This window comes from Dicentrarchus labrax, unplaced genomic scaffold (genome assembly GCF_905237075.1).
Source record: "Dicentrarchus labrax unplaced genomic scaffold, dlabrax2021, whole genome shotgun sequence".
In the NCBI taxonomy this organism is placed as follows: domain Eukaryota; kingdom Metazoa; phylum Chordata; class Actinopteri; family Moronidae; genus Dicentrarchus; species Dicentrarchus labrax.
The window spans coordinates 14,198,323-14,217,940 of record NW_026136722.1 but is presented as its reverse complement, the minus strand read 5'-3'; the positions used below and the strand labels follow the sequence as shown (position 1 = coordinate 14,217,940).

At 41.2% G+C, this 19,618-nt stretch overlaps 1 protein-coding gene across 1 annotated transcript in view; it reads right to left on the bottom strand.

Annotated features, from left to right (window-relative positions):
* Nucleotides 1–19,618, bottom strand: part of znf385c (zinc finger protein 385C) — a 128,488-nt gene that overhangs the window by 73,400 nt on the left and 35,470 nt on the right. Inside the window, exon 2 of the mRNA XM_051387380.1 lies at nt 12,520–12,849. Coding sequence (XP_051243340.1) covers nt 12,520–12,847 — 328 coding nt within the window. The 5' untranslated portion in view covers nt 12,848–12,849. The remainder of the gene's footprint in view (nt 1–12,519; nt 12,850–19,618) is intronic.

The window sequence follows — 19,618 nt, the reverse complement described above, 5'->3', positions numbered from 1 at the left end:
TTATAGTTTTTCCTATACACTTTACAGCCTGTTTTTATTCCCAGGTCATCAAATACATACGTGAGCAGTGTTCAGTTAGTCCTGCAACTTTACTGCTTGATCCCACTAAATCCTACACACTGGTCCTCTAATAGTTACTTTGAAAATTATTAAAAAAAAACAGCTGAAACATTAAAATACCTCTTGCATTTTTATGAATCCGTAATAATTATAATAGAATATAATAGAATAGAATAGAACTCAACAGGGGTCATTATGAGTTGACTGATGATTTAAGGTATCCTGTAAAGTTAGTAACAGTATGCAGTAGTGTTTTTAGAGTGGGGCCCTGTTTAGTCTGAGTGACACACATGCACATGCGTGTCACTCAGACTAAACAAATAATCCTATCAACAATGCGCAAGTTAAAATATTATATAATTATACTACTACTATTAATATTTGTTTTACCACTGGTTTATTGGATGTGTATTAGTAGTATAAGATACAAAATAGTATAAACAAAAAATGAAAAAAAATACATTGACTGTGTACTGTATGTTTTCTATGCTATTTTCTTGTGTTCATAATTCCTGAATTTGACATTTTAAGTAATTTTGATTTCATTTTGCCTTATTATTTAAGCGTCTTTGGAGCTTTGTTTGTGGTCTCATGTTACTTTGAAAACTCACATGTGAAAATGTTGATTGCCAGTCCTCTCATACATCTGACATCTAATACTGCTAATAAGCTTTCAACCTCTAATGACACTTCTTAGTCTGCAGCTGTAATTAATCACAGTAATGAAGTTGTTATTGTATTACCTATCCATGTTAATTCAGCATATAAAATGCATGGCAATGAACCAATATCAAACTGTTCCACAACTGGAGGAAGATAGTATTATCCTTTAGTTTTAAAGATTATTATCATATTATAAATGAGCTTTTTTATTTGTCTCAGCTGACAGTAACCACATCCAAAATGTCTTTTCACCTGCCTCTACTCCTTTTTGATGTCTCTCATTCCTTCCTTTTTAATTCTACATAGCTCAACATCGGAGTTATCCCTGTGTGATTCGCTTTGACTTTCATCCCTCTCCATAGGAACTCTTCTAGGGCCTCTTTCCCCTTCCTCTCCTCTTGCTGTCATTCCACTGCTTGATCACACAGATAGGAGGGGGTTAATATCTCTTATAAATGCAGCGAGGAAGAGAAAATAAAGTGAATCCTTCGCTGCCTGTTAGCATCTTGTCTTTGACATCATTACTCCTCCGGCATGGCAATGTTCCACGCCTATGACCCTCCCGCAGGAACTAACCCCGGTGCAACGCCACAACAACACGCAGGAAACAACATGTCTCACAGCCAATTGCCTAAAGGGTGCCTTACAGTCCTTGGCTATTTATGTCGCGGGTAGTGACAGTTTGTTAAACTGTTTATTTTCTTACCATGTCCGCACTACTCACAGCGAGCATTTTAATAAAGCAGCACATAAAAATGCATTCACTTTTCAGCCGCTGCATAACAGAGATATTTGATGTCTTTATGAGCTGAGAAATAAGAGCTGATGTTGATGAGGGGCGAAAAGTAGTCGCCTGTAGTTTTTTTAAGCTGCATTTTAAGCCACATCCTGAGTTTAAATTGTCCTGTGGGTAGCTGGTGTTTGCCTTGTATCTTAATGTGTTGTTACATTAACCTGTAGCCAGTTTAAAATCAGCTTCTACTACTGATCTAAAGACAGAGGAGCAACAGCCTGCCGCTGCTCGGGCGTCTTATCAACAACAGAGAGAGGACAACTCTACATGCTCACCTTCATGTCAAGGACAAGATAATTCACAGCTAGATCACACCTGGTCACTGCCTGCATGTGTGTGTCTGCGTGTGTGTGAGGAGAAAGGGGAGTGGGGGATTAGTTTGAGAGCTGGTGTATGACTGGAGGCATCTTGACAACTCCAACCGTCCCTCTCTAACTCCCATTTCTCTCTCTCTCTCTCTCTCTCTCTCTCTCTCTCTCTCTCCCCCCATCTCCCCTCCCCCCCTTTCCTCCTCCACCTCCTTTGCCTGTCTTTATTATTAGTGGCAGCTAGAGGCAGTGGACCGGAAAATTCCCATCGAGAAACAAACCCACATCTGCATATTACAGCCCTGTTTCGGGTCTGCCATGAGCGAATAAATTAATACATGAATAACAATGAAAATCATCCATGAGTTGACTCGCTCGCTCTCTAAATGGCATTGTGTGTGTGTGTGTGTGTGTGTGTGTGTGTGTTGTAAGAGAGAGAGAGAGAGAGTAGTTCTCTCTTTTGGCCATGCTCACCAGGGAACTGGGAGTATTTGCATAAAACCTCTAAGAACTGACATACCTACAGTACAGTAGGTAAGATCACAAGTCAGGTGGCAACGAGTGTTTGGACACAAACTTATTAACATGACATCCTGTGCACTGATATCGATCGTCATCATTAATTCACTTGTTTCCCTGTACATTTAATTGACTGATTTTCTCTACAGATTTTTTTCCTTATTAAAACTGGAACAAGTTACACTCTAACAGCATTAAAACAATATTCCTTATCTTTCATTCTTGTCTGTTTTTATTTTATTTTGTGTAATTTGTTTCCTGTTAGAGGTTTCTTTTGGGTGGGTTTTCCCTCATCAAAATGTGGCGTTATCATTTGTTTAACAGATTGTGAAACCTTCAGAGACAAATTTGTGATTTTGGGCTGGATAAAATTGACTGACTGCTTTAATTTATTTTAATTAATTTAAATGTTTCCTCTTTGTTGTGTTTTGAAAGTCCAACTGACATAAAACTGAAGGCTTTTTATTCTGCTACATCGTGCACATCTGCTCTGTAAATCACATTTTGTGTTCTTTGAGAAAAAGGGAGCAATGTTTATTTTATATTGTTTTGGTTTAAAGATGGCATACCCTATCTTTTCATTCATTTGTTGGTTGTTAGTGTTCCATATACACAGATAAAGAACTTGTCTCAGCCAATGAAATAGCTTTATTTTAAACCATATTTGGTTATAGCAGTAATATCTGCATTTTATCATATGCAGACAGTCACACTATAGTGATCACATTACAGACTAAGAGCCCGACAGCAGCCTGCTATACGACACATGAACCACAGAGTTTGAACATTAGTTTCATTTCCTCAAAACCCTTTTTCCTTCCCTTTAATAATAAAAAGTAGTATTATACATTTCAAACACACCTACCCATGTCTTTGCCCTATGTAAAGCACTTTGAGTTGATCCTGTGGTGCTGTACAAACAAACCTGCAGAGCCTTGAAAGTCTACAATAATTTAAAACTACTAAAATGTACTACAATCTGACAAAAACTAAAAAGCCAGACAAAAAATTGAACTGATTTAGCTTACAGTTAATGCATTTGGCTTCCCCACGGCATCCCTGTGTATCCTACTGCATAATTGTTAACACTTAGTTAAGTGAGTGTTATTATTTGATTTAGTTTGAGTTTAGTACAAACACAGATGTAAAAAATATGTTTGTTTGTCTGCATGAAATAAAGCCATGTGAGGATGTGTTTGCGAAAAGAGCTCCCGTCATCTATGCCAGTGAGATGTCTATTTCTGTGTTTGTTAGTGCACCATACGTGCCCTCCTCCCACTCTCACTCTCGTCTCATTCCACCTCGTTTACATCTGTTTACTAAAGCTTGTCTACTTCAGTTTTGTGTACGACACGGTGAGGGTCTCTGGAGGTCCACCATGCCGCGCACTAGCAAACGCTCCAACACTGTCAGACTACTTTGCTGCTGATTCCGCTCATTCGATGTGATACAAGGGATCTCAGGAGATTAGATCAAATTCCCAAATATTATGCTTTTACAACCAAATGCTGGCAGACACATTTTTAAAAAAAAAAACTCAGTGACCCTCTGCACAGCCTGTTCTGGCATCCCCATATTGTGTTGCTTCCGTTGGCAAGGCACTGGATGTGAAGGATGGGAGGTACGTGTGAACTTTGGGAACTGTGAGGCAAAGCAAACTTTAAGGGGCCATATATCATGTGTCCATTAAAAGACAGCTCTGCCTCGCTCGGTAAATGACAGTGTTTGTCTACGTCTTCTTCTCACTCTCTTTCATACACACACACACACACACACACACCTCCCACTCCATTCAAGCCAGCCTCTCAATCTCTTTTCTAATCTTTACCCCTTCTTTCTCTCTCAGTCTCATCGATGTGATCGTTCCCATCTTAGAACCTCCATCTTCCTTGTTCCTCTCCCTCATCTGCTTTATCCCTCTAGCTCCCCTTTATTCCTGCCTACCTTTTCCCTCTCTCTAACCTCCATCCCTTTCCCTGGATACAGCTGGTAATAAGTCACTCTGCTGTAATTTTGCCCTTCTAAAGGCCTGTAATGATGGGGCTCAGAGGATGGCTAAGGTGGAGGCGAGATGAGGATGGGGTGGGGGTGGGGGGGTTAAAAGGACTCTTTTCTGCCCAGAAAGAAAGCCTTTCATGGGCCTTTTTGCAATGAGCCACTGGGGGAAGAGGGTGAAATTGGGCAAAAGAGAAAGAGAGAGCGAGTGGGAGAGAAAGAGAGAGGCTCATCAGTTCACATTCTCCCTTTGTTGTTTCTATATCAAATGTACAATATATCTATTGATGTTCAGTGTGTTTGAGGAAACTCGGAAAAAAAAAAACTAACACAAACACTGATACAACACTTTTGTGCCAATAAAAAGCCCAATGAGTGAAAGTATTTGCAGATTGAGAATATAAAAAGGAGACACAGTGAGAGGGAATGAGGGCAACAGTGAGTCGGAATGAGAAAGAGAGGGTCGTGCTAGGTGACAGAATTGACAAAATACTGTTGAAACTGACTGATATTTTCTGACATTTAGCAAACTGGCTAACAGTTCAATTCATTTAGAAGATATGTGTGTGCCAGCTGTGGCAAAATGCGTTTGTGTATCAGACGAGCCAGATAAGGGTTCATAGTGAGATTCGCTTGGCCTTCTCCACAGACAGAGCCGGTCGACCTGTCAGAGCCCGGGTAAACACAGACATCGGATGATTTCTGAGAGATGTGCCCCTCTCCCTGTGGCCTTATAAGCGCCGCTCCTCATGTTTCTCGCTCCACTAGGCCCTGTGTGTCGACCCGATATGCCCCTCGACCTTTTTCCAGAGTTTGAACTGCCGTCACACAGAGGGGTGCACCCTGGGGCGAAGCGGAGAGGAGGGAGAGAGAAGGACAGCAAGCGAGGGGATCTGAGGTAGAGGGGTGGGAACAAAGTTCAAGACTCCACAGCCATATTGCATTTCAGGAGATTTACATAATAGCCAACAACAGGAAAAGACAATGATGGTAAGAAAGGGTGAATGCACATTTTTCTGGAATTAGACATAGCCGGTAATCATCAGCTACATAGTTATTTCACTGTAAGCTTTTATTGGAATTGATTAATTGATGAAAAAATCACATCGACCAACCAGAGACAGGCGACGCTCGATGTACAAAGCTCCAGATAGACATTAAGGCCGCTAGACAAACACCACACTCAGTCAACGTATGCACATGTATTGTATGTCAAAAGGCAATGGGGAGGGAGTTGTCATTTCACCTCGCTGGGGTAAGAAATAGGAAAATAGCAAGGCAGCACAAAAATAAAACGCAGATGCGCAAAAGCATTCAAGCAGAAAATCCTTGCCTTTAATCCAATTCCTCACGCTTTATTAAAACAGAGCCAGAGAGACAGAGTCAGAAAAGGGACCCTGATGAAGAGACTAACCATGAAGAGGAGGCTCACATTACACAAACATACACCAACACACACACACACACACACACACACACACACACACACCGCACAAATCAAAGCAAGATGGGATATGGAGGGACCATGAAAAAAAACTAATGCAAATTCTCTCTCTCCCCTCCTCTTGCGCTCTGTCTCTCACAGAAAACTCTTCCACACATGACACATTTATGCCACTGCACAAAGCTTTGGAAGATTAACACAACAGTAAATACAAACAACCACACACAGGCAAACAGTGTGTCATCAGACTGTTAGATTTATAGATCCACAGGCGCCTGTGCTGGGTCATATCAGGCCAGACTGTCTCCATCCCTTTTCTCTTCTCTCTCTTTCCCAACACCCTTCCATCATCATTTGATCATCTGCTCTGAAAAGGAGGGTTATTTATAGTACCGGACAAGTATGTATGAGTATGTGCGAGAGTGTGAGTGCATATGCATAAGGCATTTCCGTCAGGGGTGCCGCTTCTTTTAATTGTCTATCTCGATATTTTGGTGCATCTGGCTGTGTGTCCTTGGTCAAAATGAATAAGATGCTAATTATAAAGCCTTAACACCTCCCTCAGAGGACTGAACTCTTGATTGACTGCTTTAATTTATTTTAATTAATTTAAATGTTTCCTCTTTGTTGTGTTTTGAAAGTCCAACTGACATAAAACTGAAGGCTTTTTATTCTGCTACATCGTGCACATCTGCTCTGTAAATCACGTTTTGTGTTCTGTGAAGAGAGAGATAGATAGATAGATAGATAGATAGATAGATAGATAGATAGATAGATAGATAGATAGATAGATAGATAGATAGATAGATAGATAGATAGATAGATAGACTTTATTAATCCTTGAAGGGAGATTGGGTCGTCATAGCAGCCAGGTACATTTAAATACAATAAAATACAACAATAGAATAAAATACTGAGGTAGCAAAGATAAAAAGATAAATAGATAGATAAGGTGCAAAGAACTTGTAGTTGCAAGATGGTGGTAATAGTACTGGTGATATGAAGCCACTAAGACACTAATTATTAAGCCTTTGCATTGAAAGGACTTGATGTCAGAACTCTGTAGAAAATAATAATTTAACAAAACCTTGATGGAAAATGATTAACTGCCATGTCATTTTCAATGCCAGTATTCAAAGACTTGAAGGACTTTCCAGTCTCAGGCAGACAATTCTGAAGACTTGTACCTTGTCTTGGAGTTGCCCTTGACTTAAGGCTCTCTTTGACAATAGATGAGACTTTGACTTGTTTTGATTGACTTGACACTTAACCTGGACTTTCCCGTAAAGACTTAAAAATGGCTCTGAGATTGATGTGACTGTTGAGCTTATGATGAGCAAGTTTAGATTAAAAGAAACAGCAGAAACATTTGTTATTGACTATAAGTGGAAGCTGAAACAAATAACGAGTAAAGTGTGTCTTTCATCTCAGTGTCCTTGAGCAATGTGCAGAACTCTAACAGCTTGTGTCAAGTAAATGCGTCAAAAGTCAAATCTGTGGGGATGCGGTTGTAAATATAATGCATGCAATAACAGATTCAACAACAACCAAACTTCACAGCTATAACTCATGAAAGACGGGATGTAAAATAAGAACCACAGGTCCTTTGAAGGTGTACAGTAAACTTATTGTTTATCTCTCTGGGCATGTTTGGATGCACTGCAGCTTCACCTTACACATATGACGCACTGACACAGCTCATGAGGGTCAAATCTTGTGAAAAACATTCCCCCAAGAGACGGACATAATGAGATAAGGAGAATAAGAAAAAGCATCTGGACTTCTGTCCAAGGCTCAAATGAGTCACCCATATCACCTGGGCTTTTCTCCTTGAATAATAATAGAGAGAATTATAAAGGTCGACTGGAAAAGATGAGTATTAATGAGGAAATGATGCAAGTGATGTAAATGCATCAAACACAAATACAATGTATCAACAGCTGTAAAATATCTATCCACCACCAGTTTTTGCTCTGGTTTATAAAACTTCTGTGGCATTGAAATATTGCAAGCATTGTGATTGTTTTCCTTTTGGGACATGATAAAATATAGCCAGTATTAGCAGCCATACAAGAACCATGACAACATATATAAAATCTGGTGGATTTGTTTTGGTTATCTTAAGTAGCCTAGCTGGTGAAAAAACACCTAATTTGTGACGGAATGGAAACACTTAGACATTGCCATTTAACGACAATAAATTATTGCTAATAAATGCTTGTATAAAAAAACATGTAGGCTGTCATTCACAGTGAATTTTTAATATTACTCGTTATGAAACATTAAGATATAAATGTGCATAAACTGCAAAAATTAACACTCTAACCCAAACATCTGGACTCCTTCTCTTCATCCAGATCCGTCAGCAAGCTCCTCTACATATTATTCTCCATGATAACAGAGTAAAATCACTTAATCACTGGCACATTCCTCTTTCAGTAGGACTGGCTGCGCCACATGTCCAGCATCCATGCCAGAAGGAGGGAGAGATGAGGAAGAAGAGGGGGGAAGTAGGGGAGACAGGAGAGAGAGAAAAAAAGAGCCTGAACCCATTGTCAGCTCAGTGAAGCAGAGAGGGAGGAAAACGCACGCCGACATGGAGACGACTTGCTGCGAGTAACACAAACACACACATGCACACATTGATTTAAAAGAAAAGAAAATTGTTCTTTTCTTTATTCATGCAATCTATAAACCTATAAACATACATACCAGGCACAGATGCCTTACTGTACATATGTAGGCCAACATAAACACAGATGCACTGGAGCACGTATTGATGTTTCCACAGCCAGAGTTACAGATTCTGCAGCATTTAAGAATTCTAAAAATATCTGAACCAGACATTCAGGATGCGCACATACGTACACAGACACAGACACACACACACAAACACACACACACACACACACATACACACACACACACACACAGCAGAGAAGCTGCGGTGGAGCTGAGGACACAGCAGGGCTGGCTGCCTGAGGGAGTCAGCAGAAGGTGAGCAGAGATAAGGCTGTGTGATTGTGACTGCATGTCAGAGAGAATCTGCACACCACAACAGTTCAACATTCCCTGCGCCACACATACACACACACACACACACACACACACACACACACACACACACACAACACAACACAACACAACACAACACAACACGTAAACACATACCCACTAACTTTTATATATGCAGTCTGCATCACCTGCAGCAGTGTACCAAAACAGGGAGTTTAGACAACACGTGGCCTGAGTGTATGACAGCATTTCTGGTATTTTATAGAATTCATTAAGTTTATTCCATGCTTGCCGGTCTGCTGCCCCTAAGTACCCTGACACACCAAGTCGAACTCTAAGAGCCAGCGACAACAAAGGAAGAATGTTAATACACAAGTTGCACTTGAACACACAGCAAAGACTGGAGCTGACTGCTGACATATACGTGTGCAGTTCCGTGAGAAGAAAGAACGGATCCAAAAAGAAAACCCACTGATGGAGAAACAAATAAAAACTAAGTGGTCTGCCATTTTATCACCACTGAGAATCAGTTTTAAGATTATATCTGATAAAACGTTGCAGAATCGCAACTGTGCTTTGCATTGAACTGCAGTGGTCAGTCTCTAGTCTATTGTTAGTGGAATAACAGAAAGAGAGTTACTGCATGAAATCAGTAAAATCACTGATTTGCTAGGCTGAACAGCCAGTTGGACAGCTCCCTCTCACCGGCTGCCTCTGCTGCAGACTGAACATGCTGAATCAGGCAAACAGCTGGTAATAAGGGCTGGTTAGAACCAACAGCGCCAGAGCCTTAAATGCTGTGGATTCTTAGTGTGTGTATATTATTTTTGTATTTATTTATACACAAACCATACACGCATGCAGACACACATGCGCATGTAAGACAGATACATGTACATATATTTTTATGCATCCATTTTTGCTCAGAAATATAGACTCATGGGTGTTTTATAGTTGAAGAAGTTCTCACACAAAAAAGTAGGCCCTAAGCACTTTGTGTATAAATGCTAAAACCCAATTTTCAGCTCAGAAAAGGCGGAACTCTTATGTGCTGATCTCAGGTCTTGACCACACTAATGGAGATAAATCTGAAAGCAGCGTTTACTGTTGAAAAGTTTTCTGTCAACACCGGCATTTTCAGAGCAAGTTTCTAAAAGATTATCTGTAACAAAATTGTTGAAATGTCCTCTTTTTTTTAACCTCTTTGTGCTTTGCAAACAACAAAATGCATATTTTACTCTTTTGGCAATTGCTGTTGATGATCCCTCTCCTCTGTGATTTTTAAATCTCTGCTTCAAAAGAGACATGTTCTGTTGTTGACATAGTTTGTGTGTCTATTGTCAGATTAAGCACAACTAAAATAACGATTTGATCGACTGTCATAACTACCGCTTAACAAATTCCTTAGGTACTGCATAGAACCCTTGAATTAAATCAATGTTTCATACTCATGCAGACTTCTGACAACACAGAAAAATATATTAATAACAAAACCTGCATCGATCAATCACAGAAAGAATCACAGGCAACAAAATATAACATTAACATTATTGGCAAGTTGATGAAAAGTTACGATCATATGTTAGCATGGTCAAAATTCTGTTTCTCATGTCTGCAGAACAATTTAGCCTCTCTGGAGCATGAAAAGCACAGTTTTTATTGATCATACTCATTGGCTTGTAAGTGGATTCTGTGTTTAATTTGAACACTCAGAACAAAATCTGAACTTAACTGATCCTAACAAGACCGCATGAGCTTAAGCACAATAAATTACAATAGTCTTGCTTACTGTAATTCGGTATTTCCTTCCACTAAGAGTACAGTGAAAGAGTGAGGACAGCAACATCCCATCCATCTATTATTGCAAGGACATTAGATACAAAGATACATCAGAGCCACTGATTAATCTTTATCCTTGGCTTTAAAGTACTCAGTAGTAAAGTAGTGTCGTGAAAATTAAGACAACACTGAAATAGATTCAGCCATGGGTATGACAGTTGTAATTGTAATATAATAGCTTCCCAACGAGGACATCTATAGAAAGAAATGTGAAACCCATTCTTCTTTCTATAGCAAAGTAACCAAACGTTTTTTCAAGAAACTGCGTCACCCTACAAACATGGAAAAATGGCAAACAGTGCTTTCCTAGTAATTCATTGTTGCTATGAACTTTGAGCTCACAAGATGATACTCACAATCACTTTACTATCAAAATAATCATCTAACGTAATCTCATCAAGACATACAATATATTATCTATTATGCAGCTGTTTAAGTAGCAGAGCAATGGGTTTTACAAATAGCCCTTCCGACTACATTTCTCAGACATCAGCTACAGGGAATTTAAGTATTTTAAACAAGTACTTACTGGCTTTTTCTATTTTAATTTTTTTATGTTTGCTCTTTTATGGCCTGCTTCAGATGCTACAAAAAGACGTTTTCAGAAATACACACTGTGAGCATCACAGGAGCTGCACCCCTATTGTTATCAGCAGCTATGTCAGAGCAGTTAAGTGGTGCCTTGCTCAAGGGTATGTTGACTCCACATACATTTCCCCAGCTATCTTAGAAACTGGACTGTTTAACGAGCCTACTTCCTTGAGCATCAGCCCAGAGCTTATTTAGAGGTAAATACTTTTTTCCAGGACTTGACATTTAACCATATAGATGAGATTATTTTTTCTGCTTTAAAAATATCTTTTATCCTGATGTTACCAAATGCCAGCGCGGGTTCAAATACAGCCACACTCTTTCAGAAAAACAGACTCAGACACACACAGATGCAGGTATAAACCACATGTATCTCACCAAATTATCTGTGAGGCCATGTTGGCTGTTTAGAGTCTGCACTTCTGGAGGGCAGATGTAGGCAATGTGATTGGTTAATACAGACAGACATCTTCCAGCTCGGAAACCTGCCGTGCTGAGACACAATCACCATGTTTCTCGAAGTCAAGAATCTACTAAACACAATGTAACCCCTCAGTCGACCTGTCTCTACGCACGGCAATTGGAGCTTGAACTGGGTTTTTAAGTTGTTATTCCGATTTATTTATTTTTCGGTGTGTGAGCTTGCTGCCTGTTTGCATAATTTTATAATTTGTGTTTGAAGAGTTTTGTGTGAGTGTTGTTTGTGTGTGTGTGTGTGTGTGTGGGGGGGTGGGGGGGTGCGCATCCTTTACAAAGACTGAAGAAAGAGCAAAAGAGAGACCAGGAGTGTGAACGAGTCAAACTGAGAGACTGACTCCCCCCGGAGCAGAGTCCTAATCGAGGCTGTGACTAGAATGACAAAATGTCCAACTTAACTCTAGCTGCATCACTCCCAGGAACACAACCATCAAACACAACCAGCACTTAATTAGCTTCTCACTTGCTGACTTCACTCAGCTCTGCTCCACTTGGGTGTGTGTGTGCGTGTGTGTGTGTGTGTGTGTGTTTATGTGTGTGTTCTCAGCCCAAGGCTCTGTCTGAACACATTTCAGCAAATAGAATCCAATTTGTTTAACTTCTATTGAATACAAGTAAGGGGGATTGGCACACATTGGCTGGCGACTGTGGACTGTGAACAGTGTGTGGGTTTCTGTTAATCTGCACGTTCCTCTTGTGCTAAACAGGGTTACAAAATCCAGTGGCAGTGCACTTTATCCAGTGTTCAGCATTTATATCTGATTTTGCAACCATAAACAAACAAAGTGATAAGCCCAGCAGCGCTCCAGGCCTACCTGTGTTACTTGGCATCTTGCCATTGCTGATCTGCTTGAGTCTCTTCTGGTGGGATTTGCCATTGTAGTGGATCTGGGCCTGTGCAGCTGAGTTGAGTTGGATGTTGCAGACCTCACACAATGTGTAGCTCCGCTGCTTTCTCTCCCTTTTGGGTCTGTGGAGTGCAGAAGGCAGGGCGCCCCCTGGTGACTGCTCATCCGGTACTGCACCCTCATCCCGGGCGTCGCAGTAAGGCTCTCCGTCCATCTGCACTGCCAGCCCAGAACCAAACCCCGTCCTGTCCAGCTCAGTGTTCGGCAGAGCTGATGGGCTGAAGGGACGTTTCATACCTGTGGTAGACAAAGAGGACAGGATAAATACAAAAGGAAGGATGACACAGTTAACATGACGAAAGGCCAATATCGCTTCAAAGTTCACGTTCCAGCTCAGGTGTCAGACCACTTCATGTTCAAAAGCAAACATGTCTGATCCATTCCTGAAGCGCAGCAGAGTTAGCATGTGCAACGCAGCAAGGGTCAGAGTTGTGTGTCCTGTCGCCTGTTGATGGAGGTATCATTTTCCCAGTATGGCCTGACCTGGCTCACCCAGCATACAAAGCCAGCCTGTTAAAACCTGATAGCCGCAGAGAACACGCAGGCAAAAAATACCCCTGATTCCCAAAGCTTTGTAGAGGGGTGTGTGGAATCCGACCCTGTTCTTGTCTGATGTTAGTCATGCTTGTCAGCAGCACCCTCCAAACAGAGTGACACCTGCACTGTACACACACACACACACACACACACACACACACACACACTCATGAAGACATCAGAAAACAAAAGACAGACTGGGCACAAACGTGTACATGATCACCCTGTACAGTGGGGAGTCTAAGTGGTGGTGGTGGTCCTGGGGAGCAATGACGCACCACTTGGGGGAGACAGAGTGCTGTAGTGTGGCTCTCAGAGGACCAGCGAGGCCCCCTCTGTCAAGCTGCTTCACTTGCGATGACTCCATGCCTGCTTGTTGTCTGTGCACGCCTGCAAGCCAAAATGCTGAAGCAGTAGCTGCACTGCCACTGTGGAGAATCTCAACCAAGCGGTGCCTGGATCAGATAGGAAAACAGGAAAACAACTGTGCGACTAGGGCTCATGAAACAGCTCTGATCATGTTTGCTGACATTAAGGTTCAAATTAGAACGTCTCTATTACGGATACAACAGCAAATGTATGTGGGAGCATACGCTGACACACTTCTCCCATCCACTGTGTTTGTACAACCAGCTGTAAGGACTTAAAAACCTGAGTGCCCTGACTGACCTGGATATATCTGGAGGATAACAGGAAAGCAGGACTGTTATATCAAAAGAGACAAACAAGCAAAGTGACATTTCTGTCAAAAAATGCTGCCACTTCCTTCCACACCTCAGTTTTTCCATGGAGGGCTCTGTGGTCAAAGAAGAATCCTTCCCAGGATACACAGAGAGCGAGAGAGCGAGAGAGCGCGAGAGAGAGAGAGAGAGAGAGAGAGAGAGAGAGAGAGAGAGAGAAGAGCTGTTGTTTGTTTCATATGCAGAGCTACTATCTCTATAAATAAATGAAAAGGTAGGTCTACAGTAGCTCTGTGAAGGATTGAGACATCACCATTGGAAAAAGTCCCTGAAATACACACAGCTGTGCATTTCTGCTGCTGGCTTTTTGCATCCGCCTTGAGTTATTTACGTAAACACCCAAACTACTCAAACACACACACACACACACACACACACACACACACACACACACACACACACACACACACACACACACACACACACACACACGAGAGAGACCAAAGAAAAGTGGAGTCTATGATGCATACATACCTACATGCATGAAAAAATGTGGACACACACACACACACTGCTAGAAAACACATTAGGGCAAGCAGCCTCCATGAAAGCTGCTATTCACGTTGCCAATCTGGGAGCACTCAAGAGGCTCCATCAGATGTTTTCTCAAAAGCTTTGAGCAACGTTCCTCTCTGGCACTGAATAAAAAAAATCTCTGTGGTCCCTAACCACGCAACCTCCTCATACTCCTGCCAAACTACTCCGCTAGCCACCCCCAAATTAGCATGGTTGTAAAAACAAAACCCTCAATGACGACCTACAGAACATAACATACAGAGCTGTCACAACCTTGAATTAAATATTATTAAAGGAAGTTCTTCATAGAACACTCATATATATATATATATATATATAGACTGTTATAAAATCTGATAAAAGATAAAAGCAGGTCCAATTGTTAGCCTACAAAAGTGGCTCCTAACCTCATGCTTCCAATTATGTGATACTGTTACTAGCGTTCCTCCTATCCTCGTAAAAACAAACATTTAGCTTTGGATGCTAACAGTGAGTTTTGTTTTCGTGCAATTTGGTGTGAATAAAGCTTAGAGATTTGCTGGATATTTGCTGGAGACGAAAGTATTTTTACCTGCTACAACATCTGCCTTTTGAACGTGAGTTGCGTTGTTCTAGAGCTACAGGAAAACTTTACACTGACAATGGTGAAAATATTAACCGTGCTCTTTGGGGTTCATTCTGGTACACATTATTTTATGCCAAAGTTGGAAGCATTTTGTCATCTGTTTTTTTGGGGGTTTTTTGGGGGGGTTTGCTCATCCTTTAAGTGGGCAGGACCCTTTTGGAAAAAGGTGATGTCCTGTTGCACTCTGAACACCAATCAGGATTTAACAACATCTGAGTCAGAATCTGATGACACTTTGTGGGTTATTTAGTCACTGACAATCAAATGTGATCAAACAACACCCACACAAGCATGATGAAGTAGATTAAAGAGATTTTAAGTGTAAACTCCTCATAATAAATAAGATGTTTTTGAAACTTCGACTGCTGTTAGTCATGAATATTTAATATTTAAAAATGTTTAAAGACTCTTCCAGCCTTAGGTCAAAACTGTGCGAGACAAGAGTCCATGCTGTGTCTGCACACAGAGATCCGTAGGCTGACGCAGGACAGGAGAATGTCAGGGGGCAACCCTGTGGGAGGAGAGGGAGGACAGGAGGCTGTGCCAGCCTTGCCATGTCCACTGTTTCCGCCGTCTGATGTGCCCCTCCGCCTGCACCTCCTCCCCCCAGCACATGGGAACCATCAATCATTGCTGTGATCTTGCTGAAAGGCCCAAGCTCACCCAGCATAGCAGCTCGGCAATAAAAACTCTATTTATGATCTTGTGTCTGCTGCTCACTGATCCTGAAATACTATAGCACTTTCCCCAGCTCAAACCAGCTCTAACCACTGGCCCGCCGCAACAAGCACCCCCACCCATCCACTGTGGCCACAGTTGGCATGGGGGGCGTCGGTTCTTTCTGGTGCCCGGCAGAAAGCAGCCTCCAGATGGACCAGTGCAAACACTGCAGGTATGTTAGCAGCTCCTAAATCACACTGATGAGAGGGGGACACCGACAACAAGTGCAGGCCAATGGGCATCCTCATACTCCTCACATACACACATGCATGTGTACACTTACAGGCACAGTCGCAAACACAAGTTGCCCTCAGATTCTGTAAACAAGGAATAAGCAATTCAGCAAACATGCGCAAATAAACAAAGGAATTTGGACTAAATTTATCTTCTGCTGCCCGGAGCACATGGGCTGACCTCAGAAATGTAAACAAACACAATCAACAAAAAATGTAATCCAATCAAGCAAACAAGCGTCGCATCAGCCAGAACACACATACATATCCTCTATACGTTGCCACAGAGGAGATAAACAGATACACATGCATGAGGGAAAAAGAAAAGGTAGCAAGTGGAAAAGCCTCCTGACTGAACAGTTGGATGTCAATAGTTAGCATTCCTCACCATTAAGCGGTGTTGACAGTGAGGGATGTAAGCAATATGACTGCGGGCGAGGATATTCTCTTTCCCTGTCTGACATGTAGCAGGCGGGAAAGGATAAAAATTTTCCTGACAATCAACCAGAGCTCAGGGCACTTCACTACATCAAGACCCCAGTGATGGTACTGAGACAGTAAGAGAAATATGGCGGAAGAGAGAGAGACTGATGAAGGGAGCACAAAGGCGCTTGTATAATTGGCATTATCAAAGTATCATTACTGTCATCACTGCTGTATTGTCATGACTGCAACTATAGAACGGGCCGAGGTCTTTGAAGTTCCATGTCTTTGTGTCCAGTGTATCACTGTTGATTACATAAAGTCCAGGCTGTGGCTCTCTAATGAGTGTAATTATACAGGAATCAGTACTGCGCTTATTGAAAAGGAAGCTTCGACTACAGCGCGGCTGGCTCGGGAGTCAAAAGCTGGGACCGAGTGTTTGCAGTCCCTGTCACCCCCAGCCCAAACCCGAGAGTAAATAAAAAGCAGTGGCACATAAATTGATGTGTTTTCTCTAATCTTTGTTTGCAGCAGTTCTTTGGCAGTGCACAGGGACGGCATTTGTTCACTGTGTGTGTGTGTGTGTGTGTGTGTGTCCTAGCAAAAAAAATTGTTTCACCGGGGGAAATTTATTATACAGCATCACACTGATCCTATCACTGAAGCTGTATTGCATATGTGTGTGTGCATGTGCACGCCCATGCTGGTCGGTACACACATCGGTCCGAGGGTTTTAGAAAAGATAAAAGAACAAGAATTTAGAGCAAAAATGAGATGGAGATAAGCAGGATACAAGGGTGACTTCTGATTAAAGAACCTGGCTAATAAAGAAAGGGTAGCTTACTGTAAGTAAACAAACCTGCACATCCAGTGTCAACACACCAATTTAACACACGCTGTCTGAAAAAACAGGTACAATGAGGCTCCATATCTGTTCCATCAAGTGCAAATGCCTTTAAGGAAAGGATATGCTAAGGTAAAAAAAATATTCATTTTGTCCCTGTTTGGAGGTACTGTAGATTCATGGAGATTGCATAAATGCCCCCCCTCCCCTTGACTGTTCTCAACCTCTTATCCTGTTTTACTCTTCCATGCTAGGCACCCAGTCAACAAGCAGTTAGATATCTTCCCCTCACTCACACACACTTCTTCACTTGCTTTCAGACTTCCACATCTCCAACATGCAGCCCCCAGAGAACAGCTATTAATGTGTGAAGGATGGTCTCAAATTGTGTGAAAGACAGACTCTCTTTCTCGCTATTTGAATGGGGTTGTGTGTACGCACACACACACACACACACACACACACACACACACACACACACACAATTGCATATATGTGGTTGCATGTGCAAACATGGATGCCGAGGATAAAGGAAAACATAATTTTCACATTTAAATGTGCAACTATGAATTGTGCATTCATAACAACATGTTCAATAGCCTTTATATGGTATATCGTCCTATAATAATAGTGCTAAATTGCAAATCTCCTTTTGATGTAACAACTTATGCAGAATAAAACAGATTCACTCAGGCACGGTGAACAATCTTCTGGCTATGTTTTCTCTGGGGTGCAGTTTAATCTCTTTGAAATTTTGTTAAAAGCTGCTCAGCATTTAAGTTGAAGTGGTTCTTGATAGAAAGGAGTGTATGATTTGAGCCGTATAGATGTGGTGTGAGTTATTAAATAGTACGTCTATCAAAGGATGAGGGGAAACATCTGTACGTCTGCCTGTATTCATACGCATTTTGCAGTTTGGCAAAATCAAAAATATACCAAATATGTATCTCTTATTGAACTTTTATTATATTATTTGACAGGCATATATCTAACCCCAGAATTATGACTGGATTCTTATCTTTCAGTCAGTGATCTGAGAGATATTCCACTATAGTTTAGCACTGTTTTTATTACCTATATATTCTTCTACATTTTACAGGCCGAGGAGCTCTTGGCTAACAAAAAGATGGAGCAGTTTCCCTTTCTACATATATTGTATAAAATTGTGCTATATTAAACATATTAAACTGGGCCTACAATAATGGCCTGTAGAGCTATGTATAAATAAGATGATAATTGACAGATTCCTATTTCCAGTTTATAGTTGCAATTTTAAAACATACATGTGGAATTTATCTTTGCTAATAATATGTTTGATTCATGTTATCATGTATTTTCAGACATATTTACAATTTTGAAAAATAAAAACTCAAAATATTATCAAACAATAATTTGGTAGTAATTCTGAGGACCCTCTTTTGAAGACCCAGGTATTAGACATACGATAAAATGAGTTATCAAAAATATACTGTCCAACATTTCAGTCACACTTCTAAAAACCCTTTAATAAAGTTTTTTTTCAATTGTGACTATGAGTATACTCATATACTTAGTATTTTTCTTTTCTTTGACTGTTGTCTTGGGCTCAACACCTCACAAAGACTCTTTCTTCTCTCTCTCTCTCTCTCTCTCTCTCTCTCTCTCTCTCTCTCTCTCTCTCTCTCTCTCTCTCTCTCTCCCCCATCCCTCCTATCTTATCATTATTAAATAACATATTTCAGGGGACTTTCCTTCCTGTGCTCATGATTCCAGTCAAGCCTAGCAAAAGAATTAGATGGTTTCACAATTTGTAAAAAAGGTACACAACCACTGCACTGAATAGGCCGACTCCCTCCAGTGTGGGCCTTTTCATTTTTCAACCACAAAAGACAGACCAGTCCAGTTTTTGCACTACTATTCAAACATCCGTCTGCCTGAAGCGTGCTAAAGTTAGCCCAGGCAGGAAAACAGGCCCATATTCGCCTTGTTCACATTTCACCACAAACTCAACTGGGGAACTGCCCAACAGGAGTAACCACAGACACTGGGAGAGGTTCCATACAACACTATATACTTAGACATGGACAAACCCGGGCTTAGCCACAGTCACAACATAGACACACAATGCACAGTCAGCCAGCTGTGCATACACACACAGACACACACACAGACACACACACACACAGATGAAGAGACAAAATCTTTACTCTTCCATTCAGCAATGAAAACATTTAGGATGGCAATTTGTACGAAGGCTTATCTAAGAGGTGTTTATTTTACAATCTGCTTTGGCCAGTGCTTTTAACCTCTTGTCAGTTTCTGCCTGCTTCCACAAACATGAGACTCAATCTCATGACAGCTGCAAAGCGTGGTCAAAGTAACAGCGATA